This window comes from Manacus candei, unplaced genomic scaffold, assembly GCF_025592945.1.
Source record: "Manacus candei isolate 608988 ecotype Guabito, Panama unplaced genomic scaffold, ASM2559294v1 h1tg000076l, whole genome shotgun sequence".
NCBI classification, from domain to species: Eukaryota; Metazoa; Chordata; class Aves; order Passeriformes; family Pipridae; genus Manacus; species Manacus candei.
Window position 1 is genome coordinate 2,461,402 of NW_026138124.1, and position 21,917 is coordinate 2,483,318.

The 21,917-nt window shown below is 49.3% G+C and overlaps 1 protein-coding gene and 1 long non-coding RNA gene across 4 annotated transcripts in view; one reads left to right on the forward strand and one right to left on the reverse strand.

Moving 5' to 3' along the window:
- Positions 1-21,917, forward strand: part of GALNT17 (polypeptide N-acetylgalactosaminyltransferase 17) — a 212,941-nt gene that overhangs the window by 120,617 nt on the left and 70,407 nt on the right. The window contains exons 1-2 of one of the 2 annotated variants that reach the window (XM_051809590.1): positions 13,805-13,826; positions 14,909-15,026. In XM_051809590.1, the coding sequence (XP_051665550.1) occupies positions 14,919-15,026 (108 nt within the window). In that variant the 5' untranslated portion in view covers positions 13,805-13,826; positions 14,909-14,918. Of the gene's footprint in view, positions 1-13,804; positions 13,827-14,908; positions 15,027-21,917 lie in introns of those variants that run through there. The other variant, XM_051809588.1, reaches the window with a different exon arrangement.
- On the reverse strand, positions 13,712-20,068 carry LOC127480931 (uncharacterized). 2 transcript variants are annotated; one of them, XR_007908052.1, is made up of 4 exons: positions 19,982-20,065; positions 16,636-16,744; positions 14,878-15,038; positions 13,712-13,820 (listed from the first exon to the last, which is right to left on the reverse strand). It is a non-coding gene; the product is annotated as an uncharacterized LOC127480931 (long non-coding RNA). The 2 variants fall into 2 exon arrangements; XR_007908053.1 differs by lacking the exon at positions 16,636-16,744 and having other exon boundaries at positions 19,982-20,068.

Here is a 21,917-nt window from a genome sequence, read left to right on the forward strand (position 1 = left end):
ATCACTCAGAGTCACCTTCTTCTCTGCAGCCAGCACAGGCCATGGAGAACAGCTCCAGACCCAGTGGCCCCAGTCAGAAATGGTCTGGCATGAGCTGGTGCAGCCACCCAAGGGCAGGACCATCGTGTCTCGTGGGTGCAGATCCCATTTTTGTGCAGGGAATAACAAAGGGGAAGGGTGGAACAGTCACCAACCAGCTGCTTACCTTTGGCTCATTGCATTTCCAAGCAGGGAGAAGAACCAAGGGGAGATGAAATGAACTTCTGGCTTCTCTAAGAACCCAGATTGTCCCTCTGAAAATGGCCTTGATCTGGATCTTTATGGGCAGCTCAGACCTTCCCCTTCTCCAACAGCACATGCTCTGCTGTCAGGGTCCCTCTTTCCCTCCTTTCCTTTTCTTTCTCATTCCCAGGCTAACTGGGTTACAAAGGGATGCTCCCACATGCTCCATTTTAAGGGCTGGAATCTCCTGGTGCCTCTGGGACTGTTGGGTCAGGGATGTGATCATTTATGTGCATGGACTTGCCTTGTCTCCTAAACATTGTTGGAGGGTGGGAGAAGCTCCTCAGCCCTTCAGGTGGATGGCAGCTCATTTTTCAGTGTGAATTATAACTAGCTGGTTTGGCCTCTGTGAAATCTGGGGCTCTGGAGCAGGAGAAGGGTGGAATGTGGAATATCAGGGACCTGAAGCTGTTGGAGCTGCTCATGGTAGGGTTTTGTTGAGTTGGAGCCTCTGAGAAGATCAGGAGTGAGCACTGATCCTGGGGAAAATACACATTTTGGGATTCACTTAGTCATCTTTTAGTTGAAAATTGTTAAAGTAGGTGGGTGCTGTTTGCAAGATCAAGACCAGAATTTGCCAAGCAGTATTTTTAAATGCTGGATGGACAAATAACTCATGCACCTGAAGGATGTGGAGCTGTTGGAGCAAGTCCAGAGGAGGCACCAAGCTGATCAGAGGGATGGAGCAGCTCTGCTGGGAGGAAAGGTTGGGAGAATTGGGTGTATACACCTGGAGAAGAGAAGCCTCAGAGTGAACTGATTGTGGCCTTGCAGTGCCTGAAGGAGCTACAAGAAAGATGCAGACAGATTGTTTACAAGGGCCTGGAGGGACAGGACAAGGGGGAATGGCTTCCCACTGCCAGAGGGCAGGGATAGGTGGGATATTGGGAAGAAATTCTTCCCTGTGAGGGTGGGGAGGCCCTGGCACAGGTTGCCCAGAGAAGCTGTGGCTGCCCCATCCCTGGAAGTGTCCAAGGGCAGGTTGGAGCAACCTGGGCTAGTGGAAGGTGTCCCTGCCTGTGGCAGGGAGTGGAACAAGATGATCTTTCAGGTCCCTTCCAACCCAAACCCTTCTGGGATTCGATGATGATTCTTTGATGGTTCTGTGACATTGGTAAGAGCGAAGTTTTAGTGTGTCTGGTTTTTCTCTAGTCTGGGAGATGCTGCCACAGGACATCTTGTTTCCAGTGCCTTTGCTGACCCTGTTCCCCCTTTAGTGCTTCCCAAGTGCAGGAATGAAGCAGCAAGTTCTGAGAATGTGTATCTATCCAGTGTCTTGTGTGACAGTATTTCTGTGGGTTTTAAAAATTGCCAGGCCAGGATCTCTAAAATGCATCTCAAGCCATCAATAGGGGTTTTAATGGTTCCCTTAATTCAGAGTGAATTCCTCAGTGAGCCCTTGCCAGCCCCAATTTAGTCTCTCACCTGTTAAAATGTCAGTCTGTCACCTCTCAAAGCAGGGCTGGCAAAGTGGGACCTCAATAACGAGGTTCTTCAGTGCAGAATTAGCCCTGGAGTGCTCAGATGTGTTTCAGGGGGGATCAGGAACCTTTTCATGACAGCACTGGGCCCCTGTAGGTTCTGTACACATTCACCCCATGGCCTCAGGAGGGGTTGGGGTTGTGTTCCATCCCCTGATTGACTCCTTAACATTTCAGCCTCCTCCTGCCCCTGGCTCTGGCTCCCAGACACCAGAGCTCCCCATTCTCCTGGGCTGCTCCCTGCTCTGTCTTACACGGTTAAAATCAACACATGTTTTGTCTGATTAAAGGCAGAAGTGGAGTGAAAGTGCTTTGGGCTCTTTTGGCATGTGGTGCTGTACAGAAAAGCAGGGCACAGTTGCTGCTATTCCATGGAGTGAATTCCTAGCACGTGACTTCATTTTCTCTCTCTCCTTCCCGCTGTTAATTTTTGCACAAGCAAGAAGCCTCTGCAAAGAGACATTAAAAATGCAATGTAATTTAAGAACTAAGGTTTGTCCAGAAATCAGAGGGCAGTTGGATTGGAAAGCATGTCCTTAGGGTGTGAACTCATGGCAACTCCTGGTTTGGTTCAGCAGTCTCTGGATGTGCAGGACTCAGCATATGATCCACTGGCAAAGATTCTCTGCTGATCCAGCTTCTTTTCTAGGACTGCACACACTGACATCCACTCCCTCCAGTCTTCTCCAGCCTGTGGATCCATCACAGAGTTGATTTGTGAAGGCCTGCAGCAGGTTGGAGATTGGCCAGGGCAAACTGCACATCCTTTCCCCCAAGGAATCTGGTGCTGCTCGACTTTTAGGCCAAAGACAAACAGAGGAGTCAGCCTTTGGCCACAGACCTCTTGTGGGTGGGACAAATGCCTTGTTAGCAAAACTGGAATGGTGAAGCACATGGGATTCCCTGTGGGAAAGTGTCACCTTTCTGTAGAAGTTGGGAGCAGCTCCCTCTGCTCCCTGCTGAGTTTTTATGCATCAGGCTGCAAAACCACATTGCAGAGCTGAGAGACCCAGAAAGTGTCACAGCCCCAAGGCTGCCAGAGCTCTATGAGGGTTTGGATGATCCTCTGGGGCCCAGGGGATGAACCTGTGCAGGGCTGAGGGTTGGACTCCATGATCCTTGGGGGTCCCTCCCAACTCAGCACATCCTGGGATTCTGTGAAATCCAAGGCACTGTCAGAAATCAGTGTTGGGTGACGACATCATCAGTTGGTTTGGCACAGCCCCGTGGTCATGGATGTTGGAAGTTAGAGATCCAGGAGCCTGGAGTCATTGGGAAGTTCAGGATATTTCTGCAGACAGAATTTAGGTGGGAGCATTTCCATCCCTGATAGTCTGGGCCTGAGATCAGGGATGTCAGGAATGGTTATTGACAGCTGGAGCAGCTTTGCTCTGTGGGGAAATGAGGGAGCTCTGAAACAGCCCTGTAAGCACCTCAAAGGAGCTGAGTAATGCATTTATTTTTGACAACTCCTTGCTAGCAGCCTATTGGCAGGAAGGGCAGCTCCCAGGTTTATCTTCCCCTTCACGCATCCGTAGCGCTGAAAACACAATTCCTGGGAAATATAACAGATCCAGTCTGTGCCTCCAGCATCAAACAGCAAATGTCACTCTCATTTCTCAGAGCTTGGGCTTTGTTTTGGTTTGAACACCGAGTGAAGCAGAGAGAAAATAAAAATGAAAAGGGGAAGAACTGTAGTGAAATGTAAAGATGATTGGTAAAGATGATTGCCAGGGAAGGGAGCTCAGGGGTGGAGAGGTGGGTTTGGATCCACCTCCCTCTGGGTTAGTGCAGATCTACCCATCCACAGTCAGATGGCCCAGTATTTGCAAAGGGATTCATCCAAACTGCCTGTTTAAGGGTCAGGCAACTCAGAGCTTCAAAAGCAGAAATCCCATCCCATGCCAGGCATTTATCACACCAAAAGACCTGTGAAAGGCTGTGTTTCCTCCCTCAGCTGCACAGGCTGGGCTTGGCAAGAGCTCTCTGAAAAGGCAGCCCCACTGAGCCCAGTGCAGCAATGCAACTATTGTAGATCTTCTGCTGACTTCAACTTGGTCCAAAGCTCAAAGCCTGAGCACCAGTGTAGCCAGTGACTGACTTCTGCAGGAATGGGACCCCCCCAACATGAGCCCGCTCTGGTTTGAATGTGACTGTGTAAAAGAACCCTCTCATGGATGAGGTGCTGCCTTTCTGTGCCCCCAGGCACAGCTGGGCCTCGCAGGGCACCTCTCACAGCTTCCAGTCTTTCTCTGCTCTTTTGTTCCTGTTGTTTCTTAGGGCTCAGTTGAGCTGACAGGGACTTGTGCTCTGTTCCTACCTGTCAGGAGAATTACTTCTGAACTCAGCCCACGGTGTCAGCTGTGTGTTTGTCCCCAGATGCACGGCCTTGGCTTGCAGCATCCTTGTTACAGGCAATGATTCACCAGGAGAGGCTTCTCTCCTGATTTCTGCTGTTTGCTTGAGTGTTCTCAGATTAAAACCAGTGTTTCAGCCAGAAACAGAGCAGGTTTGCTCTGGAGTGATGCTCTCATGAGCCCATTTTCACCTTTAAAAGTCAATTTATTGTAGTTCCTTTATCTGATAGTCTCTTGAAGCAAGTGTAGAAGGAGGAGGAGTATTTTGGTATAAGCTGGTACAGAACACACTGCCCAAGTCCCATTTTAGGTACCAAGGGGTTCCTTTTTGGATATCAAGGGGCCTTTGGCAGCTCAGTGAAGGATCAGGGGGGTTCAATCCTGATCCTTCAGCCCCAGTTTGGTGCTGAGGTTGTTGCTGGGGTGGGTCCAGAGGTGGGTCTGACAAAGAGAACTTTGTTTACCTGTGAAATTTTTTGGCAGTGATTTTTGTGCTCAGTGGAGAGGAAGAACATGAGTGAAAGTCAACTGCTTGGCTGCCCTTGAGAAAAAAATATATTCATGTTAAAAAAAGAAAAGTAAATAACACGTTCCCGTTAAGTGCCTGATAGTTATACATATTACATCTCAAAGTAATTATCATTTAATTAGCAGTCTGGCAACAGTGGAAGGAGATGAAGTTACAGTTCCAGAGCTGTTACTGCTGGGAGGGAGAGAAGGGTCGTGTTCCTGGTGAAGCAATTCCTGCAGTAGCCATTGGGAATGGCCCTTGGGGAGGGGGAGCAGCTCCATGGAGCCAAAGCCTCCAAGACAGCAGAGACCCAGAGGTGGGACCAAAACCTGCAGGGTCTCCATGAGTGATATCTGCTTTGTCCAAGAGGAATTGGATGCTCCCACTTGAAAAGCAGAGGGAGTGGATTTAGGGTTAGGTACCAGGTTAGATGAGCATGTGCAGTCCTGGACTCCCAAACTCTGGTCACCATCCAAGGTGTTTCTAAGGAAAAATGTTTGGTCCCTGTTTTCTTTCCCTTTTCCTCTGTCAAACATTTTGGTATAATGAGGGCTTCAAGTGCCAAGTGTTAAGGACTCACAGATCAGGGAATGGTTTGGGTTGGAAGGGACCTTAAGGACCATCTCATTCCACCCCCTTCCACTACCCCAAGTTGCTTCAAGCCCCATCCAACCTGGCCTTGGACACTTCCAGGGATCCAGGGGCAGCCACAGCTTCTCTGGGCAACCTGTGCCAGGGCCTCCCCACCCTCCCAGGGAAGAATTTCTTCCCAGTATCCCATCTAATCCTGCTCTCTGGTAGTGGGAAACCATTCCCCCTTGTCCTGTCCCTCCAGGCCCTTGTCCAAAGTGTAGTGAAATAAGCGTTGTTCCTCTAACATGTCATCTTTAGGGCTTTGGGGTAGAGGGGTTGAAACAAGATGATCTTTAAGATCCCTTCCAACCCAAACCATTCTATGAAATAAAAGGGCAAGAAATGTTTCACCTTCCCAGGGGTGGAATCTCAGCATTCACCTGCTCTCATGTCACAGAGAGTTTGAAGTGGTGCAAATGCAAATCCTTAAATCCAGGATTCTGTAAACCCGTTGTCTTCTGGAGGAACTGAGAGCTGGTTTAAGGGTTCTGGCTGCCCAGCTGTGTGTTAAATCCAAGGATTTGGGAGGACTGGGGGAGGCACCTCCCGTTGTGCTGCCCAATGAGCTGCATTTCAGTCACTGCCAATTAACACAAATGAGCTTTTAAACCACTTCTGGCCAAACTCAAGCCAGTGGCTGAGTTGCCCTGAGGAGTTGTGCATCTCTGGTGTGGAATAAATAGGTCTGATTTGCATAGGCAAGCACTGCTTGTTTAATGGAGAATCCATGTGGGATTGAAACCCTGGATAAGCTGTTCAGGGCCTTGAGGTGACTGAGAGTCGATGGTGGGCAGAGACTGTGAGACTGGGGGTTAATAAAGGTGTGTGCTCCCCTTAACCTGCCCTGTGCTGTAACAGCAGCTTCCCTGGGGAGGGATTCACAGCTTCCCTGTGGATGGATCCACAGCTGCCCTGCATATGGATCCACAGCTTCCCTGTGGAGGGATGCACAGTTTCCCTGTGGAGGGATGCACAGTTTCCCTGTGGAGGGATTCATAGCACGTGGAGACACTTGGATTTACTCCCCTCCCAGCTCAAGATTAAAATTTCAAATCACTTAGCGTTGCTTGAATTTTGTCTCCCGTTGGTTAACATGTTTTAATTACTGAGATAGAAGAAAATCTCTTTTCCTAGTGGGGCCCAGGCTCTGGGGCTCAGCCCCTGGGGTTGATCCCAAGATGTGCTCGGGCTGGATCCTTCCTGGGCAGGGAAAATGTAACAGCAGCTTCCAGCTCTGCCCTGAGGGTCAGACCTTTAGGGGACCAGTCATACAGGGAAAGTAAAACCAGGTTAACCAGATACTGAACCTTCCTCACTCTTTATCCATGTTAATCTGGGCTCCCTTTTTTCCCTCTTGATTTGCTTTCCAGGCAGGGAAAGTGTTTTTCTTGCATCTTTTATGCATTTTTCAGTGGCTTCCACTATGGGTTTATATGAAAATCTTACTCTGCTTAATCTCAGCTCCAAGCCTGAGACTCTGTTGCCTCTCCTGTAGGACTGTCCCTAATAAATCACTGGGAATGATCGCTGTTATTTCCCCCAGTTCTGCCTGTGTGAATAAATGGGACCCATTCAGGGTCACGCCCCCAGCACACAGATGTTTGCAGATGTGCTGCAGTGGTTGTGGGAAGGATCCTCAGTCCCCTGTGCTCTGGGGAGGCACCTGGGTGGGCCTGAGGGGTCGCCCCATGTGGCACAGATGGGGTATCCCCCTGAGTCCCTGCCCTGCCTCCAGCAACAGCTCTGCAACTGCCTGGAAATGAGCTCAAATCAAGAGCCATCTTTTAAGTACATCCCGAGGGAAAACACTGTAATTGCAACTATTTCCTCAAAACCATTCCTGAACAGTCCCCATTTGAAGAGTAAATATCAAATTTACTGTCCCCAAGGTGACTCCTTCAGGGTTTGTGCTCTGACACTCAGAGCTGCACCCCTCAAATCCGTGCCCCAGCACTGCTCCCTGTGTGCCCAGGGAGCACAGGACCCCCAAAGGTCACCTTGGGCTGTGGCAGGGCTCAGGTCAGGCATGGAGAACAGCCCAAAATACCTTCTGCATGTTCTCCTGGCCCTGAGCTCACTCCCATGTCCCAGCTCCTGCTCTGGAAGGGCTTCTCGAGGTCTGTGAGGTCCCAACAAGATGTTGTGGGACATGGATGGGCAGTTGGCCCATGGGTTGAGGGTCTTCTCCTTCCGGGCAGCTGTGGGGATGGGGTAAGCCCTGCTCCATGGAATAGGGATCTTTAGGGCTGGAGTTTCACTTCAGATCAAAAATCCATGGAGTTGGAGATGATTGCTGCCTGCACAGGAGCATTTTGGCAGCCTAGAGCAGCACAGATCTGCATGGAAACTCCTAAAAGTGCATGGGGGGGTGGAGGTGGGTGCTCAGGGATCTTCAGTGCTTGGTTTTTAGAATAAACAAGGAAGAGAAATGTTTTTAGGCAACAACCTCAGCAGCAGTTTTTATCCTGGAGGGGAAATTTGGCGGCTGAGCTTGGAGGTGTAAATAGAAATCTGCAGTGGGTTCCCACGCCGTGTCTTAGCACAGGGTGGGCACCAGCTTTTGTTGCTGCTGTGGGTTGGCAGCAAGGCTGGAAAACAGCAATTCCTTGCTTAGGAGGTTGTTAACTACCAGTGCTTTTCTCACCACAGAAAACTGAAATTGGAGGGGTCCATAACAACATCAGTAGTTAATTGAGCAGCTCTGTGGGGAAATCACTAAAGCAATTTATAAATGCTTTTTCTGTGAGCATCCAGGTATTTATACTCGGCTGCCAGAGGAGGAAACAGAGGCACAAAGGAGTTAAATGTTTTGCCTGAAGTCCCAGAGCAAGCAGGGACACGACAGCGACAAAGTCAAATCAGTCTTGAGCAAGGTCACAGCCATGGGTAGATGGAATAGCTATTTTAAAAAATACATCATTTTCACAGCTTCTTTGCCATTAAAAGTTGAAGTTGTGTTAATCTCCAATAAATTCAGCAAAGGCATGCAATCTAGCATCTCTTTTATGTGGTATCTCTCATTTTTAATTTGTTTCTCAGGTTCTGTCGTTCTTGGCAACAGCGGGAAAATAAACCCATTGGAAACAGACAATTAGCCAAGGTCACTGGGGCAGGGAAGGGAGGATTAGTGAGGAAACAACTACTGCAGATGCCATCCTGGAGATAATGGGAAGGAAGGTACTCTGCTGGGGCCTAAAATGCCATTCCTTCATGGAAATTTTATTCCATCCTGGTGAAACACATCCAGCTTTCTCTGCCCAAGCCATTACAGGGGCGGTGAGGGGAGCTCAGAGCCTGACTCCACTTCTGCAAGATGTCCTCTGCAGGAACAGGAGCAGGAGCAGGGTGTGTTTCTCCTTTGGAGATGTGCTTGGTGTGTTGCCATCACCCTCTTGCCATCACCCTGTTGCCATCACCCTCTTGCCCTGGGGCACTGCTGGCACCCCCTCCCACGCTGTCCTGGCACTGGGACACTTCCCTTGCTGCAAAGTTCTCAAATTCATGGCCTGAATCACCTCCAAAGCAAACCCTGCTCCATGGGATGCATCCAGGCCGTGTCTGCCTGGTGTGCTTGGCACTGGGAGAAGCTGGGAAGGGGGAAAGGAAGGGGTGAGACCGTGGTTGACGAACTCTTGGGGTGAAGGCTGGGAAGGCCAGGGCCAGGCAGGAGGGTTCTGCCTCATCCTCATCCTTGCTGGTGCCTTCTGGATGTGACCAAACCTCTTGTGAGGGCAGGGGAAGGTGGTGGGGTAAAGCTGAGGGAGATGGTGGCAGGTTGGGCAGGGCCAGGTTGGTCTCTGGGTCTTTGGTTTGCTCTGCCTGCCCCCCCATTTCCCCTGTGCAGGGAGTTCTCCTGCCTTGGTGGCCTCTCACTGCAGAGAATGGACTCACTCCCAGCTCCAGGCTATGCCTGGACCTCTCCCATCACAGCCTGACCCCTCCATGGATCCCAGGAGCCAGCTCAGGCTCCACAAGGCAGTTCCCAAGCGTGTGGATGGTCACTAAGCCAAGTCCTCCTGAAAAACAGGGTGGTTGCTTTCCAATTAATTTTTTTTCTGGTTCCCCTCCTCTTCCATTTCTCTGCCTCAAAAACCTGAGGGACCAGAGGTTTCCTCTGTGGCTCTGCTGTGGACTGACTGGGAACAGATGCCACTTAGGGGTGGTGGCAGCTCCGGGGTGGCCCTGGAGCCTCAGCTGCCCCTCCTGCCGTGGTCAGACTGGGCCCAGTGTGGTTCTGCAGTGGGCTGGACTGGGCAGGGAGGCTGCTGGAGCAGGAGAACTCCATCCTGGCATTCCTGATGCTGCCAGTGGGGCACAGGCTTGGGACTGGGGCAGGCTCTGACTGTCCCTGTTTGATGACAGAGGGGTCAGTCCTTAATGCCAATTTAATTTCTGCTCATTTGTGTTACTCATCCCAACTTTATTTGCTGTCCTCTGAGCACAGAGGGGATGGTGCTGACAGCTGCTTCTCTTTGCAAACAGGTCCTTAATTTTGCTTATGGCCAAAAGGAAATCAAGTATTTTATCACAGAATATCACATAAAAATAAAGGTGGTGTTCTTCCCTACCCTGTTGTCATCAGGGAAATCATTGGATTTCCCTGGAGCCCTGCAAACAGTTGTGGTGCCCCCAACATGGAACTCCTGGAGCAAGTCCAGAGGAGGGACTTGATAAGGGGACTGGAGCACCTCCCCTGTGGGGACAGGCTGGGAAAATGGTGTGGAGACCTCACAGGACCTTTCAGGATCTAAAGAGGGTACAAGGAGGACACAGAGAGATTCTATATCAGGAACTGGAGTGACAGGACAAGGGGACCAGGTTCAAACTGGCAGAGGGGAGATTTAGGTTGGATATTGGGAAGGAATTGTTGGCTGGGAGGGTGGGAAGGCCCTGGCACTGGATGCCCAGAGAAGCTGTGGCTGCCCCATCCCTGGAAGTGTCCAAGGCCAGGTTGGAGCAACCTGGGCTAGTGGAAGGTGTCCCTGCCCATGGCAGGGGGTGGGACTGGATGATCTGTAAGGTCCCTCCAACCCAAACCATTCTGGGATTCTAAGATGTTAAATTAGGAATTGTGAGGTTGGGAGAGAGACAAAGAACATCTTTCTGGGCAGGTAAAGGACTATCCCAAATGTGCCAGATGTGGGGCTGTGTCTCCCAAAGGGTTGTCATGTGGAAGGTGAGCAACTCTGTGACCCAAGTTAATTAAAAACAATGGCAGTTTGGTGGGAACAGGACACCCTGTCTGTTCTCAGCCTCCTTGCAGTCAAACCACTAATTATTTTTTTAATATCTTTTTTCCTACATATTTCATAACTTGTTCTTTAGTATCAAATTGGAAGCCAAATCCAATGGTGGGGGGAAATTAATTTCCTTGAATTGAAGAAGCAATCTCCTTGAGACTTTTTAATCATTAGATGATAACTGTGTGCTAAAGAAAGGAAGACCATTAAAGCAACTTAATAGACCAGGATAAACGTTTTTCCCTGTATCTCCTTCATCTTTATTTAGAGATCCATACTGAGGATATTTCATAAAAGCTGCTCTTCTTGACCTTTCATCAGTTATTGTGTAGAGGAACCAACTGAAATAATGGTGGGGAACTAACACTGTGGACTCCTGGATACAAACCCAGTAATTCTGCTCTTCCTTCCTGCCAAATTGTGTTTTTCCTTTCTCATTAAAGGAGGAATAGCTATGGGGACAAATAAAAATGCATTTAGCTGAGCTGTGTGATTTTTAAAAACAAGCTGTGTTAATGCTTTTAATTAAGGGGCAGAAGAATAAGAGGCTTTATCAGCTCTTTGTCTGCAGGCCATTATTTGGTTGTGGATGAGCAATCTGTTCTTGTCAACGTCCACCTACTTGAAGGATTTACTACAAAATCAAATGGTGTTTTCAGTTAAATTCTCGAGCACTCTTTGATTCCTCATTTATTTAATATGGAGCATTGTTGCAAAGAAGAATGAAGCACTTAATTTGTGTTGCTTGAGGGACCCAAGGGCCACTTGGGAGCTTTGTGGTGTCCTGTGCTGAAACAGGATGTGCAGCAAAATGGAGAAGAGGAAGAACTGAAGGTGAAGTTACTAAATCTCAGTTAGAATCCCAGAATGTGCTGAGCTGGGAGGGACCCCCAAGGATCACGGAGTCCAACCCTCAGCCCTGCACAGGCCCAGCCCCAAGAGTCACCCCCTGTGCCCCAGAGGATCAGCCAAACCCTCCCTGAGCTCTGGCAGCCTTGGGGCTGTGCTTCCAGGAGTGTTTAGGGAAGGATCACTAACTCTTTGCTCTATAAATTGAAGTCACATTGCAAAGTCTTGGGAAGAAGTTCCTTCACTGGTCAGGTGGGGAGGCCCTGGCACAGGTTGCCCAGAGAAGCTGTGGATGCCCCATCCCTGGAAGTGTCCAAGGCCAGGTTGGACAGGCCTTGGAGCAACCTGGGCTAGTGGAAGGTGTCCCTGCCCATGGCAGGGGGTTGAAGGGGATGAGCTTTAAGGTCCCTCCCAACCCAAACCATTCTGGGATTCTATAAAATAATAATGAAAGCAGCTCTCTCAGGGTACAGCTCCTGTTCTTGGCTCTTGAGCCCTTTCCAGTTCAGAAAACATTGTTTTCCTGCTGGTGAGTTCCCAGTGATCCACACTATTGGGTCAAAAATGAAGTTTTATTGTCTGAAACTTTCACCTGGATTCTTTTTCTGGCTTTTAACTGTTCTCTGAGTGCTTTAAACAGACCTAACAGGTTTTGACTGGAGAAGTCAGAGATTCCCATGTTCCACCACACCTATTCCCAGTGGAGGAGATGAACTGGGTTGTTCATACTCTGTATAAAACCAGAGCAATTTACCCTTCTATGTATTTCCAGGAGGTAATCTGGGGTAATGGAGCTATTAGATTTGGCATCTGTAACGTGGTTATCATTTCAGAAAGAATTGTTTCTGCTAATGGCAGTTAACTTGCTACAAATAAAGCAATAGAATTGAAATTTTAAGTACTAGAGTGGCAGCAAACCATGAAACATTATCCTGCTTAGAGGAAGGAAGGCTGAGCCTGCTGTTGGGGAAGGAATCTATTGAAAAAAAACCCCTTTGATGGATTCCAATTCCAACTAATTTAATATGGCAGCTCTTCTACCAGTCTATTCAAAGTATTAAAATGTCTCTAAATAATAATAAAGTGGCCAGAACCTTTTGTCCAAGGAGCTCAGGGGTTTCACCAAGATGAATTTGACCTCTACCATGAGGTTACTGAGCCCTGGGGTGCCTTGGGGACCCCAAATGCTCCTCTGGCAGATTTGGGCACTTTGTGTGGTGTGGATGGAGAGGTTGAACCTGGGCCTGGGCCTTGTTTTCTGTAAACCAGGTCTGGGTATTTTCAGGGATGTTTTCTACCTCTGCAAGTCAAAACTTAGTTTAGACTTTAATGTGCATGGACAATCCATGGAGTGGGTTTTGAGCCAGGATTTTGGGGGCTGCTGTTAAAATACATGATCCTGTTGCCCGTTTCTACCTCCAGACCAACATCCCCCTGGAGAACAGGCATTTGTGAGTGGTGTGAGATTCCCAGGGACATGAGTCCCACCCTGTGCGTCTTCCCTGGGCAGCACAAGGTCCTGCAAGGGTGGTGGCCATCCCCCCTGCTCCAAACTCTGAGCTCAGGGTGGGCAGGGGGTCCCACAGCTCCCCAAAAAAGCAGCACCTTGGCACGGCTTAGCTCCATTCAATTCATTCCTTGTCACCCCCCTGCTGATCTGAGGGGATCCTGGGCTTTTTTCTTTACAGTATGGATTCAAAAGCAAGCAGTTAAATGGGAGAAAGCCTTTTATATTTCTAATTTAGCACAGCAAATATCCCAGGGGGTAAACTTTCCCCACACCACAACACAGAGTGTGTCCCCGAGCAGCCAGAGCGGAACGAGATGGTTTGTTCAGTGCCGTGCTCCGTGGAAAAATGGGATTTTATGGAGAGGGTCAGGAGTGTTTAACCACTCAAAAAATACCCTGAAATGTGCTCTTGGTGTGTGTGACTCAGAACAGCATCCTGAGCTCAGGGCAACTGGGTGAGCTGGAGAACTGGGCCAGTGTTTTGCAAGTAATGAGGGAGGGACACAGCCAGGGTCCTTGTAAACACAACCATCTATTACATCCTTAAACTTGCACAGTTATGAGAAATTAACCCCTGACACTGCATTTTTCCTTGCTCTTTGTGCTATTCATTGATGTCAGTGTTGTACCACTCTCATTTTTCTCTGTTATTTCCCTGACCAGACCCCGAGCTCGGCTGCTCTGGCAGTGTGGAGCTGAGCACTCTCAGGTTTTTTTGAGGTTTTGCAGGATGGATGTGACATCTCTAACCCAGAGCCCTGTTGGTACTGGGCAAGTGACCCAGCTGATGGTTCTGCAAACAGTTGTCTTGAGTTTTTAAAGGATTTGCAGTGACCTCGTTGCTCTTGGTGATGGCTCCTCTGTGATGTATTATAAAGATCCAAATGGGAAACCCTCTTTCACAGGATTCCATAAAAACTGCTGTCTGTCCTGAAGTCTATTCTGTTGCTAGACAGGCTAGAGGTAAGAGAAAGGAAATGTCATTTTTACATTTCCTTCACTTATCACAGAATCCCAGAATGTTCTGAGCTGGAAGGGACCCCCAAGGATCCTGGAGTCCAACCCCAGCCCTGCACAGGCCCAGCCCCAAGAGTCACCCCCTGTGCCCCAGAGGATCAGCCAAACCCTCCCTGAGCTCTGGCAGCCTTGGGGCTGTGCCCACTGGAAACCCAAGAGTTGGTGCCCTTGCCCATGGACACCACAAGGTGCTTCCAGCAGAGCTTCTCTGTAATTTACCCCCAGGATGTCTCTTTCTCCAGCCTGTTCGGAGTGACATGAACTTGAATTTGGGATCATGTCATTGCAGTGGTAAAATAACCTCTTCAAAGGTCCTGGGGGCACCAGGGAGGGGATTGTCCTGCTCTGCTCTGCCCTGGGGTGGCCTCACCTGCAACATTGGGGCAGTTTGGGGGGACACAATGTAGAGAAGGGATTGAGCCATTGGAGAGTGTCCAAAGGAGGCCACGAGGATGGGGAAGGGCCTTGATTTGAAGCCGTGGGAGGACACTGAGGGCTCTTGGTGTGTTCAGCTGGAGCAGAGGAGACTGAGGGGAGACCTCACTGCAGTTCCAAGTGCCTGGGCAGGGGCAGAGGAGGGGCAGGGACTGAGCTCTGCTCTGGGGGGACCAGGAACAGCCCCCAGGGAATGGCTGGAGCTGTGTCAGGGCAGGTCAGGTTGGATCTCAGCCAAAGGTTCTTCCCCCAGAGGCTGGTTGGGCACTGCCCAGGCTCCCCAGGGCAGTGGGCACAGCCCCAAGGCTGCCAGAGCTCAGGGAGGGTTTGGCTGATCCTCTGGGGCACAGGGGGGGACTCTTGGGGCTGGGCCTGTGCAGGGCTGAGGGTTGGACTCCAGGATCCTCCTGGGTTCCTTCCAACTCAGCACATCCTGGGATTCTGAGCTCACTCCTTGCCACGATTTCTCTGGGATAACCGGTTGCAGGAAACATCTGAAGCCAACAGGAGCTCTGCAGAAATTATCCCTCAGCACATTAAAACATTGGGGAATGTCACTAACTGTGCCTTCCCGTGGGTTTCTCTCCGTGCAGGACCCCGGCCATGATCGGCTGCTCCTTCGTGGTGAACAGGAAGTTCTTCGGGGAGATCGGGCTCCTGGACCCCGGCATGGACGTGTACGGAGGGGAGAACATCGAGCTGGGCATCAAGGTTGGTGACACACTTGCAAGAGAAATTGCACCCAGCAGGATTTAAGGATCCCAAAGCGACACTTTAACAAGTTGGCATAAGCAGTTATTGGAAGGCTTTGGGGGGACTGAGCAGGGATGGGATATTTATAGCATTTTAATTTCAGTTTAAGGGGGAAAATGACTTGGTTTTAGGGGTGAGAGGAGTTTCTTTCCTTGGATTCTTATCTGTCTGACCTGAGGCAAAAAGCTACTGAGATGAAATGGCATTTCCAGCTTAAACAGACTCTGGTCATGTTGTCACAGTGGCTGTAAAGTTAAAGGTATCTTAAATACCAGGAAGAATACAGGGCCACTTTTGTGGTTTCAGAGTCTTGGGGGGGTTGATGGGACTCTTGTGAGTATCTCAAGAAGACACAAAGCCCAAAATTACTTTCCAGGCATTTACATCTGCAAATAAAACACGTTCACAAACAGACAAAGCCTGCTTTTCCCAGTGAAAGCCCCCAATTGCAGAGCTACCTCAGAGCATCCTTCCAGACTCCACTGTGACAGCATCACTTGATTACCATGTACAATATTAGATATGGCTTAGTGATTCAAGTGTTTGCACACACTGAAGTGATTCATAAGCAATGAATTCAGTGTTCAGAAGCAACCTGGGCTGGCAGAGTCTGTGGAGATTTTTCCAAGCACGGTTTGGAGTGCGGCACTCGTACATTAACGAGCTGATAGGGGGAGGCTGGAGAGTTATACCTGGAAAATTGCATTGATTGTGCTGTTGTAAAAATGAAAAATCATTGTTCGAGCTCATAGATTTACCAGAGGATATTTGCTTTGCTGGCAAGTCAGGGGAAACTTAAGAAATCTATTGTTAGTCGGCTACGGGGAGCAATAATCTCACTTAAACAAGGGAATGGAAATGAAAGGCTTTAAATGTGCCACAGAGCTTCTCTACATGTGAAGTAATTACTACTCATCATCATGGGTCTGGAGAGATCCCAAACCAAGCTCTTCTGGTGGCTCTCCTCATTTGTTTGTGGGATTTTTCAGTCTCACTGTGGAGTGAGTCTTCTCACAATTAGTAATTCAACCCATCTGCTGGGTTTGGGGGCATTTCGTTGAAGTTTGGCTTCTCAACAGGAACAATCAGATGGATGTCTCAGGGACAAGTGATGAGCATATGTCCTCTTCTTTTTCACATGCTGAATTTTTTAGAAACATCTAAAAAACATCCTTTTGAACAAATAATCCCTCTCTTCCCCAAGTGACTTTCCTAAGCTTGTGTTTCTAACCCATATGTTTGCCCGTTCACGTGCTGCGTGTTCTGGACAAGGTTTTAAAGTCATTGGTGATTTTGAGAGCCCAGGTCCTTAGAAATCTACCTTGTAAGGCTACATAGAAAGATTTTTGAAGATTCTTGAGCTCCAAAAATCAGCCTCTCTGCAAGTGTCTTATTAGTGGCCAACAGCTCATGACCCATCAGTCCCAGATACACATTGGCCAGATAAACACTGGCCAGTATTTTTCCAGTTAGGCACCAAAAACCACATAAAAACTGAGGCTTAAGGATGTTTCCAGATAACAATCAAGTTAACTGGGAAGAAAGTAAGAGGCAGAGTAGGAGTGACCTTGGAAAAGGTCTTAGAAACACGTCAGATACACGTTGGCCACTGTGTGCAGGTCAGGAGGCTCATGGGGAGGTCCTGGGGATGGTGGTTGCCAGGTGTCTGAGTTCCACTTCCCAGTAAGATTCCAGTTATAAAGAGTTTCAAGGAAAAGAGAATTAGTAAGGTTTTTTGTGGGTCTTTTGCTATTGCACCTGATAAGTGCCTATCTGGAGTCAGAAAAGTAATTTGGTGGCTCCTCAGTTGGTTCAGTGATTCCTGGATGAAAATAAAGGTAGAAAGTATTTCTTTGCTGTTTTGATGATGGTGCAAATTCCATCATCATTCTGAGAATCATTTGAGCCTTTTTAAACATTTTATGGAGGAGACTGTCCCATCTCATCAAAAATGAGATAATAAACCCATTGAGGTGACGAGGAGGACATGGAAAAATGACAGTGTTTCAGGCAAAAGTACAAGTTTAACTCTGTTGTGGTAAATTAAATACAAATAATCTGAATAACAAAATGAAATAAATGGTTGAGAGGGTTGGGCTGGACTAACCTGGAATGGCCAGGGCCATATATTGTCCAAGAATCTTGTTTTATTGATGTGCTTCAAGGTGATGGAATCAACATCCCTGGAGAGTTTTAACAGATGTGTGGATGTGGCACTTGGGGACATGGGTCAGTGGTGGCCTTGGCAGTGCTGGGGGAAGGGTTGAACTCAATGGTCTCAGAGGGCTTTTCCAACCTAAGTGAATCCACAAGTACTGTAAAATCAGCTGTCCTGGACCTATTGTGGTGAAATATATGGGCCATATGTTTCTTTCAGCTGCTGAATTCAGTGAGCAAAATGAGAAAGTTCCTGCAGGAGCCACTTAAAAAACCAGTAACAAACTGTTACTGGTGGCTCTGCTCTCCTGCACGTGCTGGGAGCATCCTGGGACTGCTCAGAGAATAATACTAAAGCCATTAAACATGTTGCTGCCCCAGGCACAACCCTGTTCTGCTGGCGGGGTGGCTTTGGCCCTGACACAGGAACGTGCTGTTCTCCGGGTTATTGGATCTTCTTTTGTGCCCCTGGAGTGCCTCCAGAAGGTTGTGCTCATTCACTCACTCCTCTGGTCCCCAGTGTCCACTGCTTCACTTCCTGAGACAGAGCTGAGTCTAATTCCTCTTTCCTTGGCAGAGAGCAGAGAAGTGTTTGCAAAGCAGAGCAGGGAAGGCTGATGTTTCAACAGAGAGGTTTTCAATGCCCTTTTTTTCTCCCTCCCCACAAAGTGTGCCTTGAAACGAAATCATAACAGCACCAGGTCTTCCTTGCTGTGCTGACAGCCACAGGGAGCAAGGGGTTGATCTGTCCTGGTGTTAATAACCCCCCCAAGACTGTTTGGGGAAGAGCTGGTGAGCAGGTGATTCTGGTGAAGCTGCTGGAGCCCAGGTTTGGAGGCATCTCACGCCTGGTCTCAATTTCCACACTGGAACAGGGAGAGCCCCTCTCCTCTGGAACAGGCTGGGAGAGCTGGGAGTGCTCACCCAGAGAAGAGAAGGCTCTGGAGAGACCTTAGAGCCCCTTCCAGGGCCTAAAGGGGCTCCAGAGAGCTGGAGAGGGACTTGGGACAAGGGATGGAGGGACAGACCAAGGGGCAATGGCTTCCCACTGCCAGAGGGCAGGGATAGATGGGATATTGGGAAGGAATTCCTGGCTGTGAGGGTGGGGAGGCCCTGGCACAGGCTGCCCAGAGAAGCTGTGGCTGCCCCATCCCTGGGAGTGTCCAAGGCCAGGTTGGAGCAACCTGGGCTAGTGGAAGGTGTCCCTGCCTGTGGCAGGGGTGGGATGAGATGGTCTCTAAGGTCCCTTCCAACCCAAACCATTCTGGGACTGTGTGATTCTATTGCTGCAGGCTTCCACTGCCCCTCCTGGGCAGGATGTGAGTGCTGTGGGTGCTGTGAGTGCTGTGGGTGCTGTGGGTGCTGTGGGTGCTGTGAGTGCTGTGGGTGCTGTTGGTGCTGTGGGTGCTGTGGGTGCTGTGGGTGCTGTGGGTGCTGTGGGTGCTGTGAGTGCTGTGGGTGCTGTGGGTGCTGTGGGTGCTGTGGGTGCTATGAGTGCTGTGAGTGCTGTGGGTGCTGTGGGTGCTGTGGGTGCTATGAGTGCTGTGAGTGCTGTGAGTGCTGTGGGTGCTGTGGGTGCTGTGGGTGCTATGAGTGCTGTGAGTGCTGTGGGTGCTGTGGGTGCTGTGGGTGCTATGAGTGCTGTGAGTGCTGTGGGTGCTGTGGGTGCTGTGGGTGCTGTGGGTGCTGTGGGTGCTGTGAGTGCTGTGGGTGCTGTGGGTGCTGTGGGTGCTGTGGGTGCTGTGGGTGCTGAGTGCTGTGGGTGCTGTGGGTGCTGTGGGTGCTATGAGTGCTGTGAGTGCTGTGGGTGCTGTGGGTGCTGTGGGTGCTGTGCTGTGAGTGCTGTGCTGTGAGTGCTGTGGGTGCTGTGGGTGCTGTGGGTGCTGTGGCCCCTTCCCCAGGCCCAGCTCCCGCTCTGGGTCCCAGAAAGAACAACCTGCTCCCTCTAACCAAGCTTTGGGCCAACTCTTTTAACCCTTTGCTGTGTGGAAGGAGTTTCTGCTCTGATTTGATAAGCCTGGTGCCCAGCTTTCGTGGCTTGAAAGTGTTGCCTGTGCTGTGGGTGCCCACCAGCTCCGTGTGGGTATTTTGGGACAGAGACTTCACTGACCACCTCAGCTCCTGCTGCTGAAAAGGTTTCATTTATTTTAAAGCTGTTTGTGGCCCAGGTTTTTAGTGAGTGTGTGACTAAGTGGGGAGGCTGCAGTTGCTCCCTGTCTCGCTTTTTCTCTGCAGGGAGCCTTAATGGGTTTTCATGGTTAGTCACAGCCATTCCCTAAAGATGGTCCATAAAATTGCTGGTGTCTATTTGAATAAAGATGCAAAAGTCTGTGGCATGGCTGTTGCCATGATTTCAAACTCTGGGATGGGCTACAAGGTTGTTTTCAGAGTATTTTGTGCTTGTGTCATGCATTGCTAATTAAACTTATTTGAGTTGTCTTTCCGAGATTAATTTAATCAATAGGGATATTATTACTACTTTGATGGTATCATTTGTACAAATTGTCACTTGAAGAAAGCAATTAACTGAGAATGCTTATTAGCTGATCCATCCCACACCTTATTTGTGCAGTAGGAATCGATTCCTGGATTCATTAAGATGAGCACAACTCAGGGATCCCTTTGAGGTTCAATGACTGGCTCGAGCTGCTTTTTACTGCCAGTGTTAAATTGCCTGAATTTTGGGATGGATCTTTTAAAACTATTTCCAGAAGAAAAGCTTGGCATGTCCTCTTAATATCCCAGACTTTTTTTACCTTAAATTTGTCCTCTGGATCCAACAGGCTGTACTGCTGGTGCTGCCAAGGCAGTGGATGTGTGCCTGGAGAACATGGAGTGGCCTCCCTGTGCATGGCTCTGTGGAATCATAGAATGCCAGAATGGTTTGGGTTGGAGCAGACCTTAAAAATCACCGAGTTCCACCCCCTGCCATGGGCAGGGACACCTCCCACTAGCCCAGGTTGCTCCAACCTGGCCTTGGACACTTCCAGGGATGGGGCAGCCACAGCTTCTCTGGGCAACCTGTGCCAGGGCCTCCCCACCCTCCCAGCCAACAATTCCTTCCCAATATCCCATCTAACCCTGCCCTCTGGCAGTTTGAAGCCATTCCTCCCTCTCCTGCCACTCCAGGGCCTTGTAAGTAGTTTCTCCCCATCTTTGTTGTAGTTCCTTCAGGTCCTGGAAGGCCAAAAATCAGGTCACCCCAGAGCTTCTCTTCTCCAGGCTGAACAATCCCAATCCTCTCAGCCTTTCCTCCCAGCAGGGGTGCTTGGAAAATAAATGGGTACAACAAGGGCATATCATTGTTAGAGGGGATTTCTTTAATAATCAGTCTCACCCTGCAGCACTTTAGGCACAAAATTAACCCCACTGCACTGGCAGGGACATAGATCCTTTCTCAGGGTGCCACGTCTCTGTCCTCTTCACTCTTCCAGAAACCCTTAAAAGAGATGAAATGGCACTTCAATGGGACAAATCTCCTACCTGTGTTCCAGCCATGAAGGAGCCTGTTTTGTTTATATGAGTGTGATCATTCACAGGCTGAAACATTTAGAGGGTCAGGCAAAAAAAAAAAAAGGAAAGGAAAGCCATCAAATAGATATATTTAAATTCCACACAGGAGCTTGACTCTTTCTGCATTCAGAAAGTGAAATCCTTCTCTTCCTGCATTCATTTTCTGTAAAATTATGGTTTTATCTTTTTGTTAAGGAGCAAACAGTGAGGGGGGTTCTCTTTCAGCATCTGTGGCTCTGTGGGTGTGAGGTGAGGGATGGGCAGCCTGTATCCCATGGGAGGCAGAGGATCCCCCGTGGGTGGGAGCTGAGGAAGGGTGGCAGGGCTGCCAGTCCTGAGAAAGATACTGTGAGTTTTTAATCCTCTGTTTTTGTAAAAATAAATACACCACTAGCCCAGCCTGGCCTTCCCAGCCTGCCTGGGAACATGGACTGCCATGTGGATACCCTGTGGCTTTCCATGACCTTGTGCCTGTCACGGAGAGTGATGGACGTGAGCGTGAAGGGGAGCACACCAATCCCAGTCCTGACTGGCTCTGTGCCTGCATGGACCTAATATCTAAATAGTGCCTGTCATCAGAACGTAAAAAATACCCCTGGTTGGGCTGCAGTTATTTTTATAATGTCAACCAAACACAGACATCTCAAACCAGGAGTCACGTCCTGCCTCTGCCACGTGTTAACGGAGACGGGTTTGCCGAGGTTTGTGTTTGATCTTCTTCAAATGCCTCTCTCTGTCTGTCTTCTCCCTCCTCTGATTAACATATTAAAGGCTGGGTGCAGGCAGAGCCAGCTGACGGCAGGCAGCCCCTGCAATGCCTTTTTAAGCACCCTGTCCATCAGTGCCTGGTGTGACTGTCACCTCTCCTGTGACGCACGCCGAGGGTTTGGGATGCGGAGCGTGGTGGGATCCGGGAATCTCTTGATGCTGCATTGTTACATCTTTTTATCGCTTTGAAAATCAGGGAGCTGAAAAGCATGTAATTTATTCATGAGGCTTTATTAGGCTTTGAGGGTTTGCTGAGGTGCAGGAGTTAGGGATGACTCCAGTTCCTTGGGGGCTTTTTTCCCCCGTCTGCACCTCGGTTTGTGCACAGAATTAGGCATGGAATTACATATGCTGCATGGTTTTTCGGGAAGTGTGGGAACAAATCAGCCTGAATTTGGGAGGGAAGGACTT